This window comes from Lactuca sativa, chromosome 2, assembly GCF_002870075.4.
Source record: "Lactuca sativa cultivar Salinas chromosome 2, Lsat_Salinas_v11, whole genome shotgun sequence".
NCBI lineage: Eukaryota > Viridiplantae > Streptophyta > Magnoliopsida > Asterales > Asteraceae > Lactuca > Lactuca sativa.
In genome coordinates this window covers 232,447,531-232,468,229 of record NC_056624.2, presented here as the reverse complement: position 1 = coordinate 232,468,229, position 20,699 = coordinate 232,447,531, and the positions used below count along the sequence as shown (strand labels likewise).

Below are 20,699 nucleotides of genomic sequence, written 5' to 3'. Positions count from 1 at the left end.
CTTGAAACGGGGTAAAAACGAGTAAAATAGGCTTGAGGACCCGAAACCCCTTTTAAGGACCCGAAACCACTCTTAGGGCCGAAAGTCCTCTTAGAACCGAAGGTCCCTATAGGGACCGAACCTGCTAAGAACCGAAGCTGGAAGAACCGAACCCTTTTGAGATGAAAGCTGTTGAACCGAACCCGAAGGGTCCTCTCGGGCCCGAACCTCGCACAAGACCCGAACCCGAAGCCTCGGTCCATTTCGCCCATGATGCCTTCGGTCTATTTCGCTTCTGACTGTTTCGGACCGAGCCCTTCACTTCCTGCTTACCTTCGCTTCCTTCACTCCGCGCCTAGCATCAGGAGGACCGAACCTCGGCCTAGGACCGAGAGGCCTCGCTGGAAGTCCATTTCTTTCCGGTTTTCGAGTAGTTTTGCATTTTAGCTTCGTTTTTAATTATTTTAAAGCGGGAATTTCACCCAAAACTTTATTTTGACATATAAGACCCCTTAATTATTAATTAATCACGTTTTTAAGGATAAAACCTTATCCAAGAAAAGTGGGTGAAGTACAAGAGGTGGAGTGTTGACTTTCCTTTATTCTATGACACAAGCAACCACTCCCATACCCACTCAATGTCACTATTCACCATCATCCCATCCCTAGGTCACTTCAATGTCCTTTCCACTCAATTATCACCCTTTCCCACGTTTTAGAACTGGAACAAACCATCCTCTTTCCTCACTTCTCTCATTTGCTCTCATTTCACCAAGGATCCATCTCCACTTTTCTCTTAAACTTTCTCCATCAAAATTCGAGATTCAAGGCTGAGTATCAAGCTTTCTCACATTCTTGGTAAGTATAATTCACCCTCCTTGTGATTATTGTTCTTCATTCTACTCAAACCATTGATTGCATACACAAACTACATCACTTTGATGTTAGATTCTCGAAAATCTTCAAGGCATCTTCAAGTGTTCTTGAGTTGTTTACTTCCATTATTCACCAATCCTCTTCTGAAATCACTCAAGGTGAGTTCATACCCCTACCTTTTTATGTTTTCTCAAGTTTTTAGGGGGGGAATACAAGTTAAAACACCAAGAACATAACTAGAATTTTCTAACAGCTTTCATCAGAAAAGTTGGACTCCATTCACGGACTGTTTTGGACAACTTAAACATTTTTGTTTGAAAAACTGTTTTAGGTGTAATTAGTTCTAGTTCTTATCTTTAAAATGAAAACTTGCACATCTCCATACGATTTTTCTACAATTTATGGTGATTTTTACAAAACTGCCTATCATTTCAAACACCAATCCGGACCAGTCTGTGATTATGGACTATTTCACCCAAGTTGGAGGTCATTAAAAATCATGATAAAAATTATGAGTAAACTAGACACATTTTGGGAACTCTCATAATTTACGGATTTAGTTTTCGACTTCGTATGATTTTTCTATGACTTTTCTAAAACAGCGCAGAAAGGTTAAATTTAGTTAACAGCATATAAATTTCATAACACTTTGTATTATGTTGAGCAAAGTGTATAACAATAAGTCCTAAATATTGAATGTGTTTCCTTGTTAGTTTATCATCATAAACTCAAACTTAGTCATTCATGATAACATTACTCATTCATTTAGAACACATATATTAAGCTATAATAAGCATAGTTTATGGATTCATAGCACAAATGCATATTCATGAAAGAGTTCTTATACATTACAAACGTTTTGGATAAACTATAATAGGTATAGTTTATGTATCATTTACTTTTCAAACTTATTTTTCAAAGGTTTTTAGTTTAGTTCACATAAATTTGTTAATGAATAAATTTGTGAGTCATTCGCTTCAGGTTACTTCCAAAGTAACCAATTCAAAAAGTCCTATAAATTCTAACCAGAATCTCTTGTATGGAGAACGTGATAGTTGTGTATAGATCTATATTGGGTTTGACAAACCCACACCAGAGTTGCTTGCAACAGCTAGACCGGCAGGTCTGTGGTGACAAGTGTCATTTAACGGCGACATCTGAAGAACGTCGTATTACGAGGCCGTCTATGTCAAGTATGGTTATGATAGCTCACATGTGGTATTAACAATCATAAGATTTACGGGTTCTAACTTTAAATTAGCTAGTTATGTTGATTTAATTCATAGAAATTACCTTAAGTATGGAAAAATACTTGTATGCTTTCAAATCAGAAAGGGTTTTATGCCGATTTAAAACCACTTTTATATCTTTAAGTATGACGAATACTTGTTCGATTTCGGTCCTGGTATTTTAGGACCACATAACTTATGTAAGGAAAATATTGGATTTTTCTTGGTAACATACATCTCTTTACAAAGATCGATTTTCAAACTCTTACCTTCAAAAGCTCATGAACTCACCAACCTTTGTGTTGACACTTTTCAAAACTACTTGTATTCTCAAGAATTCAGTGAAACAGGAAATCAACCACGTTTTGAGGATGGGACGATAAATCGTCAAACAGTTCATTTTTTATCATAATGTAATTGATTTGAATCATGTAAACATATACTTTGGTGTAACTTTTTCAATTATATTTATGATGGTTGTATTTACTTTGAGCACTATTATACTAGTTGTTGTGATACTCTACATGAAGTCCTCCACCCCCGGACGTTTCCGCCATCCTTGGTTTGGGGGTGTGACAGATTGGTATCAGAGCATTGTGTATAGTGAACTCAGTATATCGAACCACATAAGATATACAAACTATAAATGCATTGGGACTAAAAGTCTCTGATTTAAAGTTTTCAAAACAATTATACTTTTAGAAATAAATAATTTCCTATTAAAAGTATACATGCATGCATACATATTAAGGTCAACATCATTCTCGAACAAAACAAAAGTAACGATTGTTGAATATCACAGGTAAGCTCGGGGTCGTATGATCAGTCTTGGGAATGGCATAGCCTGATCAACTATGCTAGTCCGAGGAGTGATTAGCACATGCCCAAGAATGGTGGTGATATGGCAACAAGTCTAAAAACTTACCGACACTACCACAATGAGAACATTAGAACAGAACATGAGTTTAAAATACTATAGGAGTATTTTGTAATATCATATCTTATATGAAAACTAAATAGATCCTTAATAATAGGTCTATAATCCCTAAGTGGATACTCTAAGGTTATATATAACTTAGAAATCATAGACTTAGAATTTGTGGTCATTGCCTCACTTCCTTTTCCTTGTTTGGATGTGGACCTAGGGTAGGATCCCTTATTCGATGGTCTATCATATCTTGTTATATATAATTAGTATGCACTATTTCATTATAGAAGTAACTAATAAGGATCACCCCTATAAGTAATTAATTATAGAGTTAGACGCCTAGTAATTATCTCTTCCACTTCTATTCTCGCACGTACAACATAGTAAGATCCTACTTACCGGACGACCCCTACTTTCCCAATCCGAACCTGAGAAATGGTAAATGGTTATGAGGAGAATCAGAAGCGGAACCGAAGGTAATCAATCCTCCATGCATAGCAAGGGTTTCCGTGAACCGTTTCGACTACATCGAACCTGTGCCCCGTTGGGCAATCGTGATCGAGGCTTGAATGTCGATAGCAATGACAACAACCACCATGTGGAGACCAACGAGGGTGCTATGACCTCAACCACAGGGGACCGATTGACAGAGCCCTCCCGGCGAAGACCCGGCAGATCGCGAACATTGGGGATTAAAGCAGGTAGACTACAGCCCGAGTTCGGAAACTGCGCGCTACTACAGACCCTACTGTCTCACGTACTCGAGACTCGGAAAGAGACTACTATTTCGGAGACCAACTCTCTGTTTAGGACCTTATCGCCACTCAGGCAGAGGCAAGAGAGTAACGGGGTAGACACACGTCATTCAAAGAGAGGAGGATTGCAGCCAAGCATCGATTGATAGAGCTGCAAGGTGCATCAACCTTGCCTCAGGCATCGCAAGGGACGAATCGTCGTAAGTAGATTTCATACCGCTCACAAGACCTTGTAAATAGGTTCGTGAGTATGCGTTGGTGCTACTCTATTCTAGGTGTAAGCACGACACTGTGATTTAAGCGGTCATACTAAACGAGAGATCCAACTGCTATCAAAACTTTCCATGCACGGATGTGAGGTAAACCTACATCTAGGTCAAAAAAAAATTCGCTGAAACCAGAATTACTAGAATCATATTAACAAGATGGGCTTAGGACATACCTAACAGACTCAAAGGTCTATTTAGCCTTAATTATATAACTAAGCATACATCAATTGGTCATAATAAGGACCTAGCTTGGGTCAAGTTACAAGGTTTCACTTGGATACTGAACTACTAAAAATTCATGGGTTTACCATATAAAGACTCCCGTTATGAACAGTTTTCAGAACGCCCCTAACAACTGAAATACGTTATAAATTGAACTGAGATCGATAAACTTAGTTAGAAAACTCGCAACATATAGCCATTCTAAAGACTCGTTACCGTCTCTCCCCTTAACCCTTATGATTGAGGGGAGGCTTTCTTCATTGACCTATGGACTGCGATCGTTCAGGCACTAAATCACCGGGTCCCATCAAAACTCCTCAGCCAAGCGTGTTCGGACAAACATGATTCTAAGATGAGTAAAAGCTTAACGCCCGCACGAAACCTACTTATACCCACTGCCATAACTCCATTTCAAGAACGTTAAGGAATAGTACAGTAATGTGCCAAAATTCATATGCGTAAATATAAATCGTAAGGATGCACTTAAGATAATCACTTCCACTAACGAAGTCGTTTTTCATCGTGAAACAGAGCTATGTCTTCACCAAGAGGCAACCAACCAACTAGCAAGGCGCCAACTCTACAAATAGACTCTGCTACTTTTCAGGCTGCAGTCACGGCAGCCGTGACAGCCGTCATGGCGCATTTCAATGCTAACAACGCCAGCAGAAATGGAAGCTGTACTGACAATACAGATTGCGGTATCAATCAGGAACACCAACGGGTGTCTGCCAGCGAAAATACCTCAGGCCACAAACCTACGAACAAGAAGCGAAAGTTATGGGACGAAAAGAAGTGTAACCTACCCCAAAAACTCGCTGAAAGAAAGCAATCCGTAGCTGCACCTGCCATTGCAGCAGCAGTCACGACGAACGCCGCGACACTAGCCACGGGGTCTGCCGCCCAAACGTCAGCCATACCATATGAGGGATCACTCCCAAAGTGTGTCAAGTGTGGTTTCCATTACAATGGGGCTTGCCGAGATATGCACTGTAAAAACTGCAACAGGAAAGGGCATACCGTCCGTTTCTGTAGGGCCCCGACTCAGTACATCACTTCAACCCCCATTACCAAAGTAATTCCAGCGTGCTTCCGATGTGGCGAAACAGGACACTTCAGGAGAAAATGTCCAACTAAGAAGAATGATGGGGAAGCCGGAGGAGTGTGACAACGAACCAACAAGAGTAACATGGAACCATATTAGGACCTTTGTAATGTTTCCAACGACAAAAACGTTTAAGTATCATATGTTTGTAATGAATTTTATATGCTTGCTAAAATCCATGTCTTTCTAAGGGTAGTTAAAATACTCCCTCGTACAAATCAAACCGAAGGCATTCATATATGATCTTAGGATCATTACCTGTAAGATGTGATGACTTGTACATGCATCGGGGCTAGTTATAATCAAATTACCGAAGTCATGAAACAAATAATTCCATCCTGACTCCTATTCCGTGTCTAGCAGTAAGAACTAAGTGGGGCCACCCACTCGACAATCTCGCCAACATCAACTCTCATACGATGTTTATATACCGTTCGATCATAGGGAGACCTGTCAGGGATCACGATGTCAAGTATCATTACTGATTATCGAAACACACCCACTACCAGTGCTAGACACTGTGGTATAAATCATCTACAGTAATAATAACATCAAACAAAACGGAACAAGGAAAAGTAACACGAGATACTCTATCACTCTAGTGATCTCTTCTTATGACTACAACTTAACGCATGTTGTCTAAAAAGATATTGTTGTCATCATCCAATTTTAAGGATATATCCCTCATCTTCCCGATTTAACGACTACAAAAGAACCCTTCACCTAACTCACCGAATATCGGAATCTTTGTCTCCCATAAACGCGTCCATCACGGACCTCCGGGTCATTTCTCGCGGTGAAACCCCAAAACACGCACCAGAGGAGTGTTATACATCCCGAAACCTTATCACAAGTATTTACAGGAGACTTTCGGGAATGTCACGCATGTAGCAGATAAGGTTCAAGCACAGAAGCTTGGGACGGATACGGTTAGTCCACCACTACTATGTGTATACGCGAGGATAATGTATTATTAAGATTCTACAGACATTGGATGTGCGCTTCCGCCCTATTTCCTGTTCCATGTCTGGTTGTGGATTTGGGGCAGAGTCACCCATCCAAATGTCTTGCCAATCTTAAGCACATATGACCTATATGCGCAAGTTAATGATAGATGGACCAGGTACGAGTCCTGCCATGCACTTCGGGCCAAGGTTGCCTAGAAGGACGAGTAAATGTCCTACCATCCGAAAAGGTCTAGTCGTGAACACCAAACCCACATGCTTCCTACCGAGCTACAAGAACTTTCAGGTCAAACCTGTCGAACTACTCAGCAATGAAATTGAAGAACCAAGCTTCTCACCCTGGAAAGCTCCGGTCTTATTCTTCAAATAGAAAGGCAAATTGCTCGTAGTTCCATCAACCTCAAAGGCCCCGACAATATCTCCAATAGAAACCTTTACTATCTGCCTCGCATAGGCGAATAGGTTGACCAACCGCAAGGAACGAGGTACGCTTCAGGAATTGGACCTGAGATCTGAATATCACCAGTCGCGAGTATTGGAGAAGGATGTCCGAGGAAAATCCTCCAAATTCGATGCGGACGCTGAAAATCCATAGTGATACCCCTCGAATAGGACCAACCCGCTCGCAGTATTCATGAAGGTGATAAATAGGATATGTCATTCTTACTAGGATCAGTTCGTCATTGTCATTGTAAATGACTTGCTTATCTACCCTCATAGTAAGAAGGAAACCAAGGAAAGCAGCTACAACAAACCGCGAAAGCAATACGATCAAAGAAGCCTCACCTAAAGTTCTCCAGATACGAGTTTTGGAATTGAGGATTCGAATTCCTAAGACACATCATTATCAAGGTGTAAATTATTAAGGTTTCTTTTCAATTGATCAAAAACCATTGAGAAACAATCAGCACCAAAGGCGTCAACAAGAATATGCCAAAGGTCCGGGTCTCGCTGACCTACCGCCTTAGTTCCTTCGGAACTTCTCGTAAATTACGGAACCCCCTTAGGACTCTGACCCTGAAGGGAGCAACCCTTGACTGGGAAGAGAAGCAAGAGGAAGAAACCTTTAGAACTCCAGAATAAGAGACCAAATTCCTCTGGAAGCCTTGCTCTGGGTAGGCTTAGTACGCTTCGGAAAGCGTGGAAAGCCAAAACCCCAGATAATTATGCCTTTCGAGATTCTTGTAAGAATCAACCCTGTAATCTGTAACGACCCAAAAAATCAGAACTAAAAATTTCTTTAAAAACATTACTAAATCATATTTATAAAAATTGTATCATAAGTCATAACATAATCTTCGAGTATTAAATTCAAAACATATTATCATTATCAGAGTCAAACATTCCCAGGTTAACTGACTATGGTGTGTGCATTGCAATCTTCCCGAGCTCCTCCTTTGAAAACTAAGTACCTGAAACCAAAACTGAAAACCGTAAGCACGAAGCTTAGTGAGCTCCCCCAATCTACCACATACCACACAATAACATATAAAGCACATACTGGGCCTTGCCAACTGCATTGAACCGAAGTCCGGGCTAACTGGGGCCTTGCCCCCTACATCGGACCGAAGTCCGAAGCTGACTGGGACCTCCGTCCCCTACATCGGATCGAAGTCTGAAGCTGACTGGGACCTCCGTCCCCTACATCGGACCGAAGTCCGAAGCTGACTGGGACCTCTGTCCCCTACATCGGACCAAAGTCCGAAGCTGACTGAACATAGCATAAACATATCCACTAGCATGAACACACATATACTACATCAGGCCATAGCCCAGATCACATAACACATAAATCTTGTCTGAGCCACGAAGGCATCAAACATGCTAACTACTGCATCAAATCAAATCTGGAAAATACTACTAGCTAAACGGGTCGGCATTGTGGCCTTAGACCCGTTCCTACTGGAAGGAAACTCACCTGAGACAGCTGAACTGATGCCGCTAATCCTCTTGACTGCTACCCGACCTCTGACTCCGAACTGCTGCTCCACTAGCTCCTCGAGCTACCAATGTCAATATAACACTTAGTCCAACTGACCCCCAAAGGTCAACTAGGTCAACTCCAGTCAAGGTCAAACTCCTGGTCAAAGTCAACCTTCCAGATCAACCCTACTCGCCGAGTCCACCTAATAACTCGCCGAGTTCATATGCTCAGGGTCTTTCTATTCGCGACTCGACTCGCCGAGTCAGTCCATGACTCGCCGAGTCAACTATTCCCGAGTCCTGACCTGTCCAACTCGCTGAGTCTTCACCCGACTCGCTGATTCGAGTTTCAACTCGAAGGGTTTGGGGTTTCGCGACCTGACTCGCCGAGTCCAAGAATAGACTCGCCGAGCCCAAGGCAATCTTCAACCAACTCGTCGAGTTGTTCTTCCAACTCGCCGAGTTCATGCCTAACTTCATCCGACTCGACGAGTTGTTCATCCCACTCGTCGAGTTCCTCCTCATCTTCAAGCTACTCGCCGAGTCCACTCGAAGGACTCGCTGATTCTATTCAGTCCTTAATCCATGCAGTGGCTTTTCGAGCCAAACAGGGCTTCCAACTCATAGATCCATACTTCTAAGGCCTATCCCCCACGTAAAGTGGCAAACTTTACGTGTAGATCAAGAGATCTAGGCTTAAAACAATCCAAACTATGGTTTAAGACAAAGAGGCTTCACTATCAACCCAAGAACAAATGCTTTATGGGCCAAGATACACTCAGATCTGAAGTAGCAACTTCAGATCTAGGCTTCTAACTTGAAATAGTTCTTAAGCATGGCATAAAATCCCCAAATCACATAGCCAAGGTTGATCTATTAAACAAAAGAGGGAAGGTAACGATTTATTACCTTTAAATGCTCAGAAATGTTCCACCAACTCTGGATCCAAGGCCCCCTTCTTGCTCCACAAAGACTAGCTTCTCTCTCAAGCTCCAAAAGCTTCACTAAGGGTAGATCTTTGCTCCAATATGATTATGGCGGCTAGGGTTTAGTGATATGTGCTAGAGAGGCAGTAAAGGAACCCTAGGGGAGAGAATGAGACGTTTAAATAAGCTCCAAGTCCCGGATTTAGGGTTTTCCTTGCTCAGACCAGACTCGCCGAGTCACCTTGGCCGACTCGCCGAGTCGGTCGCTTACACCTCAACCCGGATCCCGCTCGGACTCGCCGAGTCCCTCCTTGGACTCGCCGAGTCTCCCCTTAAAATTGGGGTTTTCTTTCTTTACTTGGCTTTTCAAAACTTTGGGTGTTACATAATCGCAACTTCAATCTACTCCCGCGAGCTTGGTAAAGTACATTCTACCCGACACGTCCTGAACTTGCAGAAGTATTTATCCAACGAGACTCTTGTAATCCCCCTTGACGAGATCGAATTCCACAAGAGCCTCACCTTCGTGAAAGAACCGCAGTGACCATGGACGGAGAGGTCAAGTGAACGCAGCAACGCCGCTTCCCATTAGTGAAGGTTCACTGGAATTCTAACCAAGGACCTGGAGTCACTTGGAAGCGCGAGAATCAGTCGATTAGGAAGTATCCCCACTTCTTGACTCGATTGTTCATGCCTACTCCTTGCCTAAATTCAAATTTCGGGACGAAATTCCCATTAACGGGGGGATGATGTGACAACTGTCAATTTTTGGTCAAGTCAAAGTCAACTGAAGTCAACAAGTCAAACCGTTCGACTCAATTTGCCCGTGAGTGCTAGAGTTTACATTATGTAATTCCTAAACAACTCGCTATTCTAATGAGAGATCATAAGTCGAAAAGTGCGTACATCTAGATCTCCTTAACCTAAAACTGTGATACGTGGCGAGCCAAACCATTAAATCAATGTTGCATACTCATCGGGAGTATGTAAGATCCTTAAACAAGGCTTAACAGGGTTTACGGACCTTGCATTGCGAAGCCGGACACTCATAAAGGTCACAAATGAAACCTCTCTCAATCGTTTTCACTCTATCTCTCTCTATTGTCAAATCTCTCCCAAATCTCTCTAAGTATGTGAAATCTCTCCCAAATCTCTCTAAGTATGTGAAATCTCTCCCAAATATCTCTTTGTATGAGAAATCTCTCCAAGAATGTCAAATCTCTCTAAGTATGTGAAATCTCTCCCAAATCTCTCTCAAAAGTTCCCGTAACTTTTTGAAGTCATTCGGTTCATTCCGACCCTTAACCGGGTCAAAAACGGCTTGAAACGGGGTAAAAACGAGTAAAATAGGCTTGAGGACCCGAAACCCCTCTTAAGGACCCAAAACCCCTCTTAGGGCCGAAAGTCCTCTTAGAACCGAAGGTCCCTATAGGGACCGAACCTGCTAAGAACCGAAGCTGGAAGAACCGAACCCTTCTGAGCTGAAAGCTGCTGAACCGAACCCGAAGGGTCCTCTCGGGCCCGAACCTCGCACAAGACCCGAACCCGAAGCCTCGGTCCATTTCGCCCATGATGCCTTCGGTCTATTTCGCTTCTAACTGTTTCGGACCGAGCCCTTCGCTTCCTGCTTACCTTCGCTTCCTTCGCTTCGCGCCTAGCATCAGGAGGACCGAACCTCGGCCTAGGACCGAGAGGCCTCGCTGGAAGTCCATTTCTTTTCGGTTTTCGAGTAGTTTTGCATTTTAGCTTCGTTTTTAATTATTTTAACGCGGGAATTTCACCCAAAACTTTATTTTGACATATAAGACCCCTTAATTATTAATTAATCACGTTTTTAAGGATAAAACCTTATCCAAGAAAAGTGGGTGAAGTACAAGAGGTGGAGTGTTGACTTTCCTTTATTCTATGACACAAGCAACCACTCCCATACCCACTTCATGTCACTATTCACCATCAGCCCATCCCTAGGTCACTTCAATGTCCTTTCCACTCAATTATCACCCTTTCCCACGTTTTAGAACTGGAACAAACCATCCTCTCTCCTCACTTCTCTCATTTGCTCTCATTTCACCAAGGATCCATCTCCACTTTTCTCTCAAACTTTCTCCTTCAAAATTCGAGATTCAAGGCTGAGTATCAAGCTTTCTCACATTCTTGGTAAGTATAATTCACCCTCCTTGTGATTATTTCTCTTCATTCTACTCAAACCATTGATTGCTTACACAAACTCCATCACTTTGATGTTAGATTCTCGAAAATCTTCAAGGCATCTTCAAGTGTTCTTGAATTGTTTACTTCCATTATTCACCAATCCTCTTCTGAAATCACTCAAGGTGAGTTCATACCCCTACCTTTTTATGTTTTCTCAAGTTTTTAGGGGGGGAATACAAGTTAAAACACCAAGAACATAACTAGAATTTTCTAACAGCTTTCATCAGAAAAGTTGGACTCCATTCACGGACTGTTTTGGACAACTTAAACATTTTTGTTTGAAAAACTGTTTTAGGTGTAATTAGTTCTAGTTCTTATCTTTAAAATGAAAACTTGCACATCTCCATACGATTTTTCTACAATTTATGGTGATTTTTACAAAACTGCCTATCATTTCAAACACCAATCCGGACCAGTCTGTGATTATGGACTATTTCACCCAAGTTGGAGGTCATTAAAAATCATGATAAAAATTATGAGTAAACTAGACACATTTTGGGAACTCTCATAATTTACGGATTTAGTTTTCGACTTCGTATGATTTTTCTATGACTTTTCTAAAACAGCGCAGAAAGGTTAAATTTAGTTAACAGCATATAAATTTCATAACACTTTGTATTATGTTGAGCAAAGTGTATAACAATAAGTTCTAAATATTGAATGTGTTTCCTTGTTAGTTTATCATCATAAACTGAAACTTAGTCATTCATGATAACATTACTCATTCATTTAGAACACATATATTAAGCTATAATAAGCATAGTTTATGGATTCATAGCACAAATGCATATTCATGAAAGAGTTCTTATACATTACAAACGTTTTGGATAAACTATAATAGGTATAGTTTATGTATCATTTACTTTTCAAACTTATTTTTCAAAGGTTTTTAGTTTAGTTCACGTAAATTTGTTAATGAATAAATTTGTGAGTCATTCGCTTCAGGTTACTTCCAAAGTAACCAATTCAAAAAGTCCTGTAAATTCTAACCAGAATCTCTTGTATGGAGAACGTGATAGTTGTGTATAGATCTATATTGGGTTTGACAAACCCACACCAGAGCTGCTTGCAACAGCTAGACCGGCAGGTCTGTGGTGACAAGTGTCATTTAACGGCGACGTCTGAAGAACGTCGTATTACGAGGCCGTCTATGTCAAGTATGGTTATGATAGCTCACATGTGGTATTAGCAATCATAAGATTTACGGGTTCTAACTTTAAATTAGCTAGTTATGTCGATTTAACTCATAGAAATTACCTTAAGTATGGAAAAATACTTGTACGCTTTCAAATCAAAAAGGGTTTTATGCCGATTTAAAACCACTTTTATATCTTTAAGTATGACGAATACTTGTTCGATTTCGGTCCTGGTATTTTAGGACCACATAACTTGTGTAAGGAAAATATTGGATTTTTCTTGGTAACATACATCTCTTTACAAAGATCGATTTTCAAACTCTTACCTTCAAAAGCTCATGAACTCACCAACCTTTGTGTTGACACTTTTCAAAACTACTTGTATTCTCAGGAATTCAGTGAAACAGGAAATCAACCACGTTTTGAGGATGGGACGATAAATCGTCAAACAGTTCATTTTTTATCATAATGTAATTGATTTGAATCATGTAAACATATACTTTGGTGTAACTTTTTCAATTATATTTATGATGGTTGTATTTACTTTGAGCACTATTATACTAGTTGTTGTGATACTCTACATGAAGTCCTCCACCCCCGGACGTTTCTGCCATCCTTGGTTTGGGGGTGTGACATAGTGGCTTTGACTAAGGAAATTGTTATGAGCTTCTCTAGCTATTTCAACAATTAAGAAAAGTCTAGGTAATCTCAAGCTCCTTGGATTACTATAGCCAAATTAAGGATTTAAATCAAAGTATTGCACCATTGGATTCTAATGATATGTTGATTAAAAGTCAAAGTGAGGAAACTTTAAGTCAACCATCTCTCCCTTATTGATTTTACACCAAACCCTTATTTTTGTTGAAATTGTCTATTTAAATCATAGTTAATTCTAGTTTGTTTCAAGTATTTCAATACACCAACCCCCCCCCCCCCCCCCCCATTTTATTTTTATTGTTATTTTACAAGTATTTTTACAAAGAGATTTTTCATAGAGTTATAAATTGAACCAATCTCCGTGGATTCGACCCTTTTACCACTATACACTAATTTAGTGTGTAATATTTAGGGTTATTATTTGTGTTGGCCTCGACAACCACCAAACACCAAATATCACAAAGACAATCATCTAACATACGACTCCTACTGGTGGGCCGACATTGTGGCCGTAGACCCACCACTACCGGAAGGTAACTCGCCTCTTAGTAGCTGCTGAACTGTGCGGGAATCCTCTGACTGTTGCCGCTGCTGCTCCGAAAATCCTCCGGCTATAATTCCCAGAAACACTTAATTAGTCATACACTGCTAACTGTTCTTAGGGTAAAATGACCATTTTACCCCTGACCAAGTCAAAGTCAAAGTCAACTTCCAGTTGACCTAACTCGCCGAGTTGGCTCGCCAACTCGCCGAGTCCCTATCCTTCCATTTGTCCTTATACCCGTATCTACTCATCGAGTTAGGCGATGACTCGACGAGTTTTCCTTCTAAATGAACATCAACTGAATCCTCATCCGACTCGCCGAGTTGTATGAACAACTCGTCGAGTTCATCATCAACCGTTACACAGGTCATGTCCTTGACTCGTCGAGTTGTATGAACAACTCGTCGAGTTCATCTTCATCCTTAGAAGATTGCCTTGGACTCGTCGAATCCGTTCATGCACTCGCCGAGTCCCATGAACTTCCAGAACAAAGACTTAGTCTAGATCGTTGGGTCACTCCCCGAGACCCTCCCTAAAACCTTTCCTCACTCAATTGGGTCCGTTTGACCCTCAACTGATATGGGATAGAAACCTTGGACTCGCCGAGTCCAAGAATGGACTTGTCGAGTTAGTCACATCCACTCACTAAATCTCCGATTTTTGATGTACAACCTTCGATCAAAAGATAGATCTATGCTTCAACAATCGAACTAGCACGTAAAGTTACAACCTTTACGTGCTTTCATGGGACTTTGAGCTCAAAAGGTCCTTGTAATAGCTACTTCATGGAATAAACAGATTAGAATTGCCCTTTATATATTGATTTAAAGCTTGGAGAAGAGAAAAACGAACGTTGTCTGTGTTCGATCTCTTGTAATAGCTACTTCTTCTTCCTCTCAATTGTTGATGTCCAACTCAAGATCTACAAAGAAGATATTTGATGATGCAAACTCTTGTGAATGTAGACGCCCTTCTCGGATTTGGACATCTAGAATGGAGGGCCATCGAGATAATGTTTAGGGCTTGTTCTAACAGATGAGTAAGTGTAACTGAAAGCTTTATCATGTCCATTTTAATAAGTTTTTGTTTTTGAAAGAAACCAAACAAATAGAATATGGACATGATAAAGCTTTCAATTACACTTACCCATCTATTCGAACAAGCCCTGAACTTTGTTCGAACAACCCCTGAACTTTTTTCTTTGGATGATCCTCCGTTCTAGATGTCCAAATCCAAGAAGGGCGTCCACATCCACAAGGGTTTTCATCATCAAATATCTTATTTGTAGATCTTGAGTTGGACATCAACGATTGAGATGAAGAATAAGAAGTAGCTATTACAAGAGATCGAACACAGACGTCATTCATTTTTCTCTTTTCCAAGCCCTAAATCGATAAAGGCAATTCTAATATGTTTATTCAATGTCATTAAATATAATGTCATGTCATTTTACAACTAGTTGTATACCTAATGAATCTGGTTGCATCTAATGAGAATTAAACAAAAACGTAAGTTCGTTGAGTTTTTTTCAACAAACAAAACATGATCGGGGTTTTTTGAACAGTTTTGAAACTTCGTTAGTCTTACAAGTCATTTTCCGATATTTAATTACACGTCATAAGCAACGTCATTCGTTGACTTTCATTAGACGGTTGACCCTAAATGAGAAGTGAACGAAAGTGTAAGTTAGTTGAGATTTTTTAGACAAAATGTTAAGTTCGTTAGGTTTTTCTTGAACAGACAAAACATAATTGAGTTTTTTGAACGGTTTGAAAACTTTATTGGGCTTATAAGTCATTTTTCCTTTTAATGAATCCTATAAGGTCCATATATATTAATTTTTTGGTGGAATTTTATTTTATTTTTATGTTTCTAAAGTTTCTATTTTGTTTGGTCTATATTAATTTTATATAAAAATGTACAGAAACGGAAATAAGATACATAAAGATGTATATATAATTTTGAATGTAAGTAATAGGGCTGGGTAAATTTTGAAAATATAAACAACCAATTTGATTAGTTTATGGGTCCATCAAACCATTTTAAAAACAACCCATTTTTTGCATAGGATTTTGAGCGTGTTATAATATTAGTAAAAAATAAAAACTTTTTTTCTTTCTTTGGCTAGCATATCACCTAGTTACAATCCGTGAATCTCTCACAATTTGAATAAGATTGAAGTATAGGAACAAGTTGTTAATTAATTTATCTGTTTTATATGATGACACTTCAGTTCTGATCAACCCACTTGGCTTATATTCCATATGCATGCTTGCTTGCTTGCTTATAAATAAGCTGGGAGCCCTTCTCTCGCACAAACAACTTACAACAACAACATAATTAAATACTACTAGTAGTAATTATCTGAAAACATGGTTTCCATTAATTCCAAGCATGCACATGCACTTCTACTCCTTATCTCCATTAATCTTGCATTCTTTTTCTTTCCAGTACACTCACAATCCAGCCCCAACATATCCATCGGAATCGACAACGAAGGACTGTTTGTCTACGTCTTCTCAGTTGCTGCTGTTGTCCAAGCCGATATTCCCGCCTCCAACGTCCAAACTACATCACTTCAAAACCCAGCCGGCACTGATCACCGTGATTCTGCTGCCACTTGCTCCGGCTTAATCCCTGACATACGAGCATGCCAGAGCCAAGGTGTGAAGGTGTTTCTTTCTTTAGACGGTAGCTACTCTGTCTCTCAAGATGCACAGCAATTTTCCGATTACATATGGAACACCTTTCTCGGTGGCCAGTCCAGTTCCCGGCCGTTCGGTGACGTTGTTTTTGACGGAATCAACTTTAACATCGAGGCAGGATCAGGATCAGGACAGTTCTGGGCTGACGTAGCTACCTCTTTAAAGGTGCACAGCTCATCATCCCAGGCCCAGCTGCAGAAAAAACTCTATTTATCTGCTGCAGTCCCGTGCTTATTCCCAGCTGACGCTCATCTTGGTGTTGGGCTGTTCGACTACGTCTGGGTGCGTTTCTATAACAACCGGCAGTGCGAGTATGGAGCGAATGCTGTTGCTTTATTAGCTGCATGGAACCGCTGGACTGCTCAGGTGACCTCCAGTCGTATTTTCTTGGGTCTGCCCGCTGCCCCGGCCGGAGCTGCCCTCAGTGGATACATTCCGGCGGATCTTCTTACTCTAACTGTTCTTCCATTCATCAAGACTTCTCCCAAGTATGCTGGGGTAATGCTATGGAACACCTTCTATGATCAACAAACTGGATACAGCGCCGCTATCAAAAACAGTGTTTGATGCATCCATGCATACGCATATATATTAATTTAAGTATGTGGTCGGTTAAATTATAATATATATATATATATATATATATATATATATATATATATATATATATATATATATATATATATATATATATATATATATATATATATATATATATATATATATATATATATATATATATATATATATATATATATATGAATAAGTTCATATCTTCTGGGATACGAAGTATGAACATGGACGATCATATGGTCTATGCATGTAATTGATGCATATGTGTGTTGAGGATGGTATTCTATTTTTAATTAATCAATATGATGTAATAACTATATATCCACTACAAATACACAAATACTTTCTGGTTCATTGTGATAATTAATAGTGTTAAATGATCCAAAAGGGACGAGTTTTAGAGGTGGCAAAACAAATCGTTTTTTAGATTTGTATTAATTGGCATCCAAATTTTTTCTATTTATAATAGAGATACATAATTTATTGGAGTTCAATAATTGCTGCAAAACCTTTTCTGGTATTTTATAAACCTAAATTCAAAAAAGTTGATACAAATCGGTTTTTTTAGGTGTTGTTTGTTTTTTCATAGGCAAAAGGTTTGCAGTCTTCGGACCATATCTGCATCTTTCTGCAATAGAAGATGTGAATCAAACGTCTGCAATCTATAAGAATAAGACTATTTGTTTTTTAACTTTTGCAAACTGTTAAAATAAAATAAAATTGAAATAAACCGATTTTTTTAACTTAAAAGAGTTTTTCAATATTAAATATTAAATAATTATAATTTTATAATATTAAAATATAATTCTTACAACTATCATTGTTAAACTTGAGATAAAGTTTATAAAGCTAATGGTATTAAAGATCATGGCCTTTTTCATTGTAAAAATGTTATCATTTTGAAACTTGACCATTATAAAAAATAAAATCCCAACTTTATGCTGATTACCAATCTAGAGCTCAAACAAAAACCATTACAAAATAATGATTAACAATCAAAAGGTGATTAAAATTAAAGCCAAATTATACTTTTGTTATAATTACATTGATTACAACTTTCAAAACACCAAAAGATGACACTATTTTACACGTAAATAAAACAAAAAAGATGAATAAACAAGAATCTTTAATAGCATTTGGGAGTTTTGCATTCCTTGAAAGAGACCATCGAGTCATAGAAAAATGATAACATCAAGTTAATGAACACCATATGTTAATGATTATAAACTTCTTGCACTAGAAATAAATAACTTTAGCAATAGGTACCAATAAAATTGATTTTTTTTTTCACCCATTCAAAACTTTGCTCTTGTAACACCAAAGTCTATAATCATTTACGTATTTCACACTACAAATAAAATGACAATTAGTGGCATAGAAAAAATGCCACTGAAAACCAAAAAAAATACCACTAATAGCGCTGCCACTAAAGGCCTTTAGTGGCACTTTTCAGTTGTGTCGCTACAGCCCTATTAAATTTTAGTGACACTTTTTATTATGCCACTAAAACAATTGTAGTTTTAGTGGCACTATTTTTATGCCACTATTTAACTGTTAAAATAAATATTATTTTTATGCTTGGTGACACTTTTTTTACCACAGAAAAACTATATTCATAAATTAGGTCTGATTTTTTAATTTTAAACGGATTATAAAATAATAACAAGACAATTAAGATAATAAATAAAAAACATAATATCATTAATTTAATTCAAACTTTTCTAACAACAATATTATCAATATTTAAAACACAAGGATTTTCAAATGTTTTTGTGATCCCGTCTTTACATCTAAAATCTTTAGTAATTTTCCATCTCATTGGACTACCATTTCTTGCTCCATTTCTTGTTCCCTTCCTTTGAAACCTGGAATTGGAAAGGGAAACAAAACTGTTAACTACAAAGAGACATAGCTAATAAAAATTATTAAACAATAAGCATATATCTTATATTCTTATTCATGTACGAAGAGACATAACTAATAAAAAATGTTAAACAAATCCATTAAACATGGAACAAATACAAAGTAACTAAGTTGGAAATGCAAAACAGTTGAGCATAAATCTTATTCATGTCCTCTGTTAAACAATAAAATTCCACTAAACAAAAAAATTGTTAACAAAACCATTTCAGCTATGTACCTTTTTCTTGGGCCACATAAGCATTAAAAAAAAGCAACCAAATGTATCAAACCTGTTGAACACAAATTAATCATCGAGAGTAACAATCAACGCAAAATCAGTTTTAAAGCATAAATTAGTTCATCATATCAAAGAAAAAAAATCATAAATTGGAGTGAAATAAGTTCATATTCTATAAACCATTCAGCAAGACAATTAGACAATCCCATTTCAATAAAGAAATGTAACAAAGTTGATGGTTCAAACCCATTTCTGAAAATTGAACACAAATCAAACAAAATCAGGGGAATAAGCTTACCATCACCTCTTGGCTGCGGATCCACCAGGTCCAGCATTGCTTCTAGCTCATCCACCATCGACCTTTTTGGTAGCCCTAACCATGATATCAGCCCCCTGCTACAATCAAAACCATTTCCTCAAAAACTACACATTACAAAACTCATCATGTCAATGGTATAAAAATTGCAATTTACCTCAATGGCGTCAACAATAAGAAGCAGCACAATGACCTTCTCAGAGAACTTCTGCCTCTCATCTGCATCGACAACACGTACTGCACCTGAATGACAAAAAAAAACATCACTCAAAATATGATTCATCTTCACCTTCTTCTTAATTAAAATGTGGACTTTAACTTGAACTTTTTATCTTAGACATTTCATCAAACAAGTTATGTGCATCAAAAAATTCATCTATATTTTAAATCCCTTCATAAATTTCTTCACCCAAACTTATTTCAAAACATAAAAATAGGATTGAATACTTGAACTTTTCACAGAAATCAAAAATCAATCAAATTATTAACTAATCCTTTGAATATTGTTGATCTAGTACTTGATGGAAACTTGAAGGGTTCTTCAAGAACTTCCCAAATATCCAACGCTGAGACTGAAGCAATCAGTTAGCCAATTGTTTTCAGGTTGAAGGAGAGTGAAATTATTGAAGAATGCATACCTGATTAGGATCCGTGTTCATCATGAGAGAATCGGCGAAAACCCTAAATCTACTCCAATGTGCGATAAATATGATTTTATATACCATACCATCCGATCCTATGTGACATACATATGCGATTGACCTCCGAAATATAGCATACATCATATTTGAATATATGATGTGATAGATGAAAAAGCCTCGATATTGGGGGGATTATTGGAGGTGTATGTTTGATCCATAGAAGATCAAGACAGTGTTGTGGTGTTGTTGGTGAGGTCCGTGAGGAAGATAAATAGTGTTGCTCCATTGATCGTCGTGGTGAGGAGAGAAAGAGAGGTGGAGAGGTGGCTTGGAGAAGCGGCAGTAAGTTTGTAAGGATGAAACTATGAGTGCTCTATTCCTTTGTGCCATTTGATTTCACGAAAAAAGAGTGGACTATTTGATTTCACCAAAAAAAAGAGCGGACCATGGAGGGAATTAGGAGCGGGACATTAAAAATAGAATTTTAAGTAGATATACATAAATACATGTGCCACTAAAAAAAATGATACAGTGGAACAAAATAAAATGTGTAACTAAATGTAATTTTATTTGTAGTGTCATACTTGCAAGAAAAAAAG

The 20,699-nt window shown here is 38.6% G+C and overlaps 2 protein-coding genes across 11 annotated transcripts; one reads left to right on the top strand and one right to left on the bottom strand.

The window, feature by feature from the left end:
- Positions 1 to 16,018: 16,018 nt before the first annotated feature.
- On the top strand, positions 16,019 to 17,068 carry LOC111888842 (acidic endochitinase SE2). The gene has a single exon (XM_042899641.2). The coding sequence runs from the start codon at positions 16,098 to 16,100 to the stop codon at positions 16,995 to 16,997; it is 900 nt and encodes a 299-aa protein (XP_042755575.1). The 5' UTR covers positions 16,019 to 16,097; the 3' UTR covers positions 16,998 to 17,068.
- A 1,606-nt stretch (positions 17,069 to 18,674) lies between these two features.
- Positions 18,675 to 20,558, bottom strand: LOC111888893 (uncharacterized). Of its 10 annotated transcripts, none has more exons than XR_006188632.2 (5): positions 20,098 to 20,558; positions 19,617 to 20,031; positions 19,442 to 19,539; positions 19,144 to 19,195; positions 18,675 to 18,868 (listed from the first exon to the last, which is right to left on the bottom strand). XR_006188632.2 is itself a non-coding variant. In XM_042899638.2 (5 exons), the coding sequence occupies exons 1-4, from the start codon at positions 20,242 to 20,244 to the stop codon at positions 19,167 to 19,169; spliced, it is 354 nt and encodes a 117-aa protein (XP_042755572.1). In that variant the 5' UTR covers positions 20,245 to 20,555; the 3' UTR covers positions 18,675 to 18,868; positions 19,144 to 19,166. The 10 variants fall into 10 exon arrangements, 8 of the variants coding, with proteins under 8 accessions (XP_042755572.1, XP_042755573.1, XP_042755571.1 ...); XR_006188631.2 differs by having other exon boundaries at positions 19,442 to 19,536; positions 20,098 to 20,557; XM_042899638.2 differs by having other exon boundaries at positions 19,448 to 19,539; positions 19,617 to 19,702; positions 20,098 to 20,555.
- Positions 20,559 to 20,699: the final 141 nt, after the last annotated feature.

Coding starts and splice junctions, on each gene's coding strand:
- LOC111888842 (XM_042899641.2), top strand. CDS start 16,098: ATGGTTTCCATTAATTCCAAGCATGCACATGCACTTCTACTCCTTATC.
- LOC111888893 (XM_042899633.2), bottom strand. CDS start 20,244: ATGATGTATGCTATATTTCGGAGGTCAATCGCATATGTATGTCACATA. Junction 19,703..20,097: donor TGAACACGGATCCTAATCAG/GTATGCATTCTT, acceptor TTTGTCATTCAG/GTGCAGTACGTGTTGTCGAT. Junction 18,869..19,441: donor TCCGCAGCCAAGAGGTGATG/GTAAGCTTATTC, acceptor TTCCAATTCCAG/GTTTCAAAGGAAGGGAACAA.